Source organism: Leptopilina heterotoma, unplaced genomic scaffold (assembly GCF_015476425.1).
Source record: "Leptopilina heterotoma isolate Lh14 unplaced genomic scaffold, ASM1547642v1 Lhet_26, whole genome shotgun sequence".
In the NCBI taxonomy this organism is placed as follows: Eukaryota; Metazoa; Arthropoda; class Insecta; order Hymenoptera; family Figitidae; genus Leptopilina; species Leptopilina heterotoma.
Genome location: NW_025110969.1, coordinates 4101423 through 4110188, shown reverse-complemented (window position 1 = coordinate 4110188; position 8766 = coordinate 4101423). Strand labels below are relative to the sequence as shown.

At 23.0% G+C, this 8766-nt stretch overlaps 1 protein-coding gene across 4 annotated transcripts in view; it reads right to left on the bottom strand.

Annotated features, from left to right (window-relative positions):
* Positions 1–5881: 5881 nt before the first annotated feature.
* Positions 5882–8766, bottom strand: part of LOC122503397 — a 32686-nt gene continuing 29801 nt past the window's right edge. For all 4 annotated transcript variants that reach the window (XM_043613911.1, XM_043613912.1, XM_043613914.1 and 1 more), the window contains 4 exons: positions 6897–7126; positions 6435–6759; positions 6220–6288; positions 5882–6136 (listed from right to left, as the gene is read on the bottom strand). In XM_043613911.1, coding sequence (XP_043469846.1) covers positions 6092–6136; positions 6220–6288; positions 6435–6759; positions 6897–7126 — 669 coding nt within the window. In that variant the 3' untranslated portion in view covers positions 5882–6091. The remainder of the gene's footprint in view (positions 6137–6219; positions 6289–6434; positions 6760–6896; positions 7127–8766) is intronic.

Sequence of the window (8766 nt, the reverse complement as noted above, 5' to 3'; positions counted from 1 at the left end):
GTCAACAAACGGAAGAATTTTATTACAATGGTATATATATATATAATTTTAAGAATTAGAAATTGCTTTAAACGAAATGGCTTTTACGATTAGCTTCACATTCATGGGACAATGGAAAATAGCTAATTGTATTTTTTTTAACTACTTTTCCTAGTTCACAGATAATTTTTCAATTATTTCGAGAAAATTTTCACAATATTATTGTTACCGTTATTTCTAAACAATATAAAGTTGGGAGAGCAGAGATCTCGATTTTGATTAGAATGCTTTTCAGTTCGAGATTAATTGGATTTGATTTCTTTAAATTATAGAATGACATGAAAACTCATATTTTTATAAAATAAAAAAATTTTTTTTATTATTTTTATATTTCGATATTTTATGGAAATTGCAAAAATATCTATTGAATATTAAAATAAAATACCAAATTTGTATTTTAATCGTTAATTAAGAATTTATAAAATCAAATATGACGGTATCAATTTGTAAATTAAATTCCAATAATTAGTTTATGTCACGCATTTTTTCAATATTTTCAAACTCTAATTCTGCTTTCCCCCTCCTTGTTATTCACTTTTATGTAAGAAAAATATATTGTGTTGATAATTTTCAACATTTATATATGAGTTCTAACATGACCAACGATAAAACAATAGTTTAAATTCGAAAATTTCTATGTTTTGACTATTATGGTCACAATCTAGGAAACCATGGCGAACGATAAAAACACTAAAAATCCGAAAACTTGTAGATTTTAAACATAGTTAAAATCAAAATATATTTAAAAAACATGTCTAATGACAAAAATAATTTAAAACCTGAAAATTTGTGTTTAAAATCTGGCGAAAATATTTTAAATATATTAAACCCTCAAAATCCTTTCTAAAAAAAGACATGGGCTAAAAGAATCGAATGCACTCGAAAGTGTAAATCGAAAAGTATCGAAAAGAATAAGCATCGGTAATATGAATACAAGGGCGAACTCACGTTTCCAAATGAAATTGTAGTGCCTTAAAAATTCACATATACGTAAGAGATGGAGCTACAGTCATTGAAGCAGCCGGCCTGAATTAGGCGGAAGATTTAAATTCAAATTAAATGATATTTTTTTATGATTATTAATTTAATTATTAGGCGGAAGATCAAATAATTTAATTAATAATAATAATAATTAGGTAATATTATATAATGAAGTGCTAAATAAATTAATCTTTTAATGTATAAGATACGGTCCCATAAAAGCTAAATTCAAAAATTCAAAATATGTAAAATAAATAGTGCTTTATGTTTATTTTAATAAATTAATCGAGTGTAAAAAAATTAGGGATTGTAGAATCGCCTTAAATGATAACAGAGCAAAATTAAATAAATTCAAAGGAATCAACAAAAATTTAGTTTTAACACAAACTTACAAATATGTAGTAAATTATTCTAAATTATAAAATTAATAAAATTAATTTTCGGTCTCAAAAATAAAAATTAATTACACGAATGCACATCTTCGAAGGAATTCCATTTGACAAGTAAAAATAATGTTACATTAACAAATGAGCAAAAAAATCATTAAACAATTCATTTTAATTATATTTATAATATAATTTTGTCATTAACCAGCAGTGGAACAAAAAATGTTTTGAAAACTTGATTTTTTTATTTAACATAACCTCACTTTTTCGAGTTTTTTCTGGCTTTGAAGTTTCATAATTAAATATTAATTATGTTTAAACTAAATGTTTTTCTAGAAATGTGTTGAGGAGTAAATTGTCGAAAGGTATAGAAACTGATTTTATTTTGCAATGAGGAAAACAAAAGTTATTTTGCAGTTAAAGATATTTAAAAAAATGTATTATAAACATATATTGGAGTTTCAATTATTTTTAGACTAAACTAAAATATTTTTTGGGTTTGGGAAAAAGTTAAAGTTTTGTCTAAAAATCAGGGAATTCTTTCAATCTTTCATGGAATAATTTATTTTTAGAGTTATTCTTTATGACCGGGAAATGACCGTGAATTTTTTTTTTATGAAAAAAGTGGCCATCCTGGTCCGTGTTTTTAAATACTTTTGCTGGCTCGAGCCCTGCTATATAGTCACATTCTTTGGCCCTACACTATTTTTGCCTTCGGTCATAATTTGCTAGATATTTTGGAAATTATCGAAATATAAAAATTTTTAGGTTTTAGGCCATGGTTTCTGCCATCTTCAAAGTTTTTTTTGAAAATGATACGATTTGTAGTCCCTTCGGACTTTCTATCATTAAAGCCGATTTTGTTGAAATGACAAGGATTGTTATTATATAGTCAAAACATTCTATTTATTATTTGTATCATGATTAAATGCATTTTATTTCGAGTGATATTTTCCAGAAAAAAATTTATTTACATATGTCGAAAATTATAGGCCCTTGTGGTAATTTAAATTTTCTTCATATATCCCGAAGATTATAAAAATGCTTTTATAAGAGACTTAATTTTAAGCAACTATGCAAAATGACTCTATGCGAGGTAATTACTTGCGGTCATGCACATATGCGCGTGCATATATTTACTCCCGTAATGCAAAATATTGTGGTGTATGGTTAAAGAGAGGGGGGTTTTTGCCATGAGCGTCAGTCAAGGGTGCCAAGGAATATGATTAATAACTGGACATTATTTTCAAATTTTTTTTCCTTTTTTCTTCCATTCGCGCGAATTACTTGCAAATAAAGCCGGAGCAACTCTTGAGGATGAATTGCAGTCAATGTTCCCCCAAGTTCTCCCCACCCTCTTGTTCCACCTTATACTCTCGAGAGGTTTAATCTAATTTAATTATGCCTTCTTTCTCCGTCACACGCTCAAGAGATAGATGACGTGCACAGCAAGTGCCCTTGGAATCGTTCATGCTGTGGAACTGAAATATTCGACTTAATGTTTCTCTATAATGTACTCGTCAAAATTCGACAAAGTTTTTTTTCCCACCCAAATATTATATTTTTTTAATTTTCAAATAATGGGCTTTATAGACTGGAAATTTAATTTATATCGTTTTGAAAATAATTATTATTATGACATAAGCAATATTTTCCTTTTTAATTTTTTTTCACTTAAGTACACACAATTTTAATTAATTAAGTCATTAAGTGTTAAAGTTAACGATCAAAATTAGGTACCAAAAAAAATCTTTTTAATCAACAAGCCAGAGATCGTAAAATTAAATAATTTCATAGAGTACCTTCATCTTATATTTCCAAAAAAATGTTTGAAAAAATCCCAACCTAAAATATTCTTTTGTTTTTAAACGAGAAAAACAATACGAAACCACTATTTTCTCCCGAATGCCCTTAAGAAAACACTAAAAATTTCTGTTGAAGAAAAAACTATTTTTTTCCGCTTCAATTGTTGTCAATTCTTATTTTGTTTATAAAATTGTTTATTATATTGTTAAATAATAATTTTAAATTATTTTTATCTTCAGCATTCATTGCAACTATAAAAATAAAACGGATTTGTTTATAAAAATTGTTTAAAATATTGTTAAACATTAGTCAACTAGCAACAATTATTACATACTTTTTTAAAATAAAATTAACAATTTTAAAAAAATAAAATTTAAAAATTTTTAATTCAAATTTACTTTCATAAAAATAAAAAATATGAATTGGAATATAGATTATTACTATTATAACCACAATAATAAATATAATCTGAGACAGGGGATTCAAGAAAAAGTCAGACATTTTTATTAAAAGTACCGGAAAAAATTAAATTTTTAGAATTCATATACAAAAATTCTGAATTTTGGTGTCTTTTTTGCTATGAAATCACCACGAATTGTAATACAAAACTTTTTCAAATTTTTCTATTTCTGACAGTTAGTTTTTTTAAATAACTTTATTCTTCAAAAACTATCATACAATTATATTGCTTATAAATTAATTAATGAATAATTTTACTTAAATATTTCCATATTAATTGACTTTTAAAAAAATTGAGTTTACAATTTTCATAAATAGATAAATTTCAAAAGGCTTTAATTTAAAATTTTATAAAATTTTAATTTTGAATGAATTAAATTAAAAATTTTAAAAAATTTAGATTTTTGCAAAATGTTAATAATTAAAATTCTTCTTGGAATTAGTTAAATTTGTCAATATATATTTAATTAATTTGTTAAAAATAATGGATTTATGGAAAAATTTTAGTTAAAAATATTTTTAAAAATTAAATTTTGGAGAAGTTACAAATGATTGCAGAAATACAATTATTTTTAAAATTAATAAAATTCTTCTTACAAAAGTTCAATTATGTTTAAAATTTAAAAAAAATTCTCATCAAAATCACATTTATCTTTATAAATAACAAAATTCTTCTCCAAAATTCAATTATTTTAAAAATTTATACTGATTTTAATGATTTTCAATATCTACTATTTTAATGAATTTCCTAACAGAATTCAATTTTTTAATAAAATTGTACTCAAACATTTACAAATTATTTTCATAAATAATAAAAATTGCACAGGAATTCAATATTATTAACCAATTTTTTTTTATAAATTTCTTATCAATAATTCAATTAATTTTGAAGAATTCATTTTTTTGAAAAAGTTTAATTTAATTTTTTTTTGTAAATAATTTGAACTTAAATAGATGTTAAATGGAAATTTTTCCAAATATATGAATTTTTCAAAATTCTCAACAATTTTCCTATATTTTCATAAGGAAATTTTCCTAAACGTTTAAGAGAATTTTTTCAAACTTTTGGAATTTTTTCTACTCTATTTCATATGAGAATGTTTCTAAATTCATAGAAAGTTTTCGATAATTTTTTAGAAAAATTCTCTTATCTATGTTAGTAAATTTTTCTAAATAATTAGCTGAATTTTCTTCCTAAAATTTTTTGGGATAATTTCCAATATTTTTCTTACAGTGCAATTAATTGAAGAATTTCCGAATACTCGAAATTTCGTAAAATTGAATTTTAAACAAATGTATTTGAAAATTCTCAAAGAACTTTTTCAAAAATTATTAAAAATAGTTGATTTACAGAAGAATTTTAGTTAAAAATTTTAGAAAATAATAATTGAATTGAAATTATGAAAATAATTTTTAAGAAGTTACAGTAATAATTTAATTTCAAATAGGTTTGAATTTGACATTTTTAAAAATCTTAATTCCTATGGAAAAATAATAATAATTAAATATTTATTCAAAAAAATAAATGTAACACAAATTTTTTTGAGTAAAACGTTTTCCTTTATTTTCTAAAAATTTAAAAATTTTATCAAATAAATTGTAATTAAGAAATAGAAATGATGCAAATTAATTTTTTATGAAAATTGAGAATTTTCTACAAAAATATTAAGAAACGGGAATATGTAATGTTTTTTTCCAAAAGAAAATAATGAGTTTGTGAACAATATTGTTATGTATTAAGAAATAAAAATTATGTATGCATAAATTGGATATATTTCTTTTATTTCTTAATCATAATTTTTTAACAATTAACAATTTTCTAATATTTTTATAAATAAAAAGTAAAAAATTTTGCATAATTTAGATCATTCAAACAATGTTTGTTATAAAAAAGTGTATAAAGATCAAAATTTATTTGTTAAGCGTAATTTTTCTTTGATTTTCTAATTTTCCAATTTCAAATATTATTTTATTATAAATCATGAAAATATTGAGTTCAACCATTTTTTATAAGGATATATGTCTGCAATTGATTTTCCTTCCATAAAAAATTTGAAATATTTTAGCCACTTTTTTGAATTTTGAAAAAAATAAAAAATTTTTAACAATGCCTAAAAGAAAGGTCATATACATTTTCACTTAAAAATTTAATCAAATCTTTAGAGTGAATATTTTTAATAATTTAATAAAATGTAAGAAATATTGCTCCATTTGAAAACAATTATTATTTTATTGACACACGTGCATTTTAGACGTGAGTAAAAACTAGACATTTATGTAATTTATTTTACATAACAATATATTAAATATTTAGAATGTGTTTGATAAAATTTCATTCTGTTGTCGATCATCATTTTTGTTATTGACGTCATGACTTCGGATCTTTGATGAATTTTAAAGTAGTTTTGTTGAAGAAAAATTTAATCTCTCTCAAAACCACTAATTTTTTTATGATATTTTTTCCTCTAAAAAGACAGAAATTAAGAATAAAAGTATCTCATAAATTTAATCGAAAAACAGTATAAATATAGTTTTTTTATACACTCACAGTTGAATAAGGATTATTTATCATAATTTCCCAATAACTGATTGGAAAACTTAAAAATATTTGAATAATCTGCAAAAATATTATTTTATAAAATCTTGAGAAAATTTTGTATTATTATTAAAATATACCTAATTTGTTAATAGTTATTAATTATATATATATATATATATATATATATATGAATTTTCAAATTAAAAATGAACTATTATATTTACTGTTTTTAACTTTTCCTTAAACTTCAAATGCTCGATGATCATTGAATTTGTATTTATAGTGTTTTCGTAGAGATGAACTTTATGGTTAATAAAAATTGGAGCAAAAATTGTAGCATACATTGAATGAGTTAATCGATTTGTCTCTTGGTTTAGAACCTTTTTTAAATGTATAATCATATAAGCCAGAGTAGCACAATTTAATTGTGGAAGGCGTGAAATTATAATTTTCATTTTTGTTTCTGATTTACGTTTATCCTGTATTTCAAAAGCACTCAAAAAATTGTCTCTCATTTCTTCATCAATAAGTTTCTTCTTAAAATATTCTCTATACATTAAAAAAAAACATTTTTTTATTAAGTTAAGGTGATTTTGAGAAAAAAGGCATGTTTTACTGTGATTTCTCTCAGTTGTTCTTATATCATTAAATAAAAATTCTTAATAAATGGAATTAATTAAATTTACCGAAGAAATAATTTAACTGCTGAGGTAATTGCCGAAATGGAAAATGCCGATATATCCGCATTTAAGTCATTATTACAAATATTATACAACAATGTTATTTCTTTTAACTCTCCTCTTTCTAAATACAATGTCCTGTATTCCATTTCACGTTCTTCAATTTCTTCTATGTATTTTCTCAAAATTGATGGCACCATTGTTAAATCGTCATTTGCATTATCCTTTAATTTTCTCTAAATAAAACAATTTTTTTGTAAATTTAGGTAATCTAAATTTTAATAAACTAAGAAAATTGTAACATCGCAGGCATGTTGTAAACTTTTCGTAAGATTTTATTCAAATTCGCATACTACGTTAAATTTTAGAGAACTAACATTTCTTTTGATCCAAGTCAGCTGGCCGTTTACAAGAACGATGATACATAAAGACAAGAGCAAAAAAAAATATAGAAATTCCATTTTTGCAAAAGTTGAAGAATTGGAAACCGCAAAAAGAACTGTTCCTTTTGAACTTTAAGTTTGTCCCAGTTATTAAAGATTTATCTATAAATTATCCAGATTTCCTCAAAAATACACAACACTTATAGGCTTGACACAAAAGAGTTTTTCAGATTAATAAATAAGCTGTGCTTTATTTAATCAGTTATAAACTAACGATTTTTTTAGTAGTGTCTGTTGACGTGACATATATAATCGTGACGTTCATACACAATCTACCGTTCTTTTTTTCCCTTGCAGAAAAACGATTTTACTACTTTAAAATTCTCTATTAAATACGATATTAAATATTTAACTAATATTATACTAAATTTACAATTTCATAACTGTTTACCTTTCTCCTTATATTAAGAAAATAAATTTTCTTTTTATTAAAATATACTTAATATTGGTAAAATGCTTTATATTTATTTTACAATAACTAATCTAAATTGTAAAAATAAATATAAGGAGAATCTTAAAATCTGTCTATATGAATATGCTTGTGATAATTTGTATTTTATATTTTGCAATTTAGATACATATGGGGCATTCCAGGCCAAGTCGGAAATTATTTTGCTTTTGCATCTCAAATTTTATTTAAACATTTTTTTTCTTTTAGTACTCTTTGAAATGAGCTACCTTGATTTTTTTCAAATTTTTTCATAAAGTGGTTCAGGAGATACAGATTTTTGAAAAATGACGTTTTTTACGTGAATTTTTTTTAAATGCTTATAACTCGGTCAAAAATTGATCAAATTGGACGTTTTTATAATGAAAAGTTTTGTTTTCACGCGTTGTTTTTAATAAAAATATTTTAAAAATTTTTTAAATAATTTACGATAAACTTAAAAATTTTTAAAATAAAATTTCATTTTTAATAAGGTATGTATCGATCAATTTTTTTCAAAATTTTTTGTAAGAAACTAGCACTAAATTAACAATTCTTAAGCCTTGTACAATTGTGGGCAAACGATGGGATCTATTTATTTTAAAAATTTTAATTTTTATATACACAGTGCAAAATGGTAGGCCTAACTTGTCATTTGACCAAATCACAATTTTACACAGAAAGAAGGTTAAGTTTGGAGAGACTCAATCTGAAAATACATTTGCTGTGAAAATTTTGTGTGATTTTGTCAAATGGCAAGTTAGTCATTTGGCCACCACTGCGTATATAAAAATTAAAAATTTCAAAATAAATAGATCCTATCGTTTGCCCACGATCGGACAAGGCTTAAAAATTGTTAATTTAGTACTAGTTTCTTACAAAAAATTTTGAAAAAATTAATCGATACATACATTGTTAAAAATGAAATTTTATTTAAAAAATTTTAAAATCTCATCGTAAATTATTTAAAAATTTTTAAAAATATTTTTATTAAAAACTATGCGTG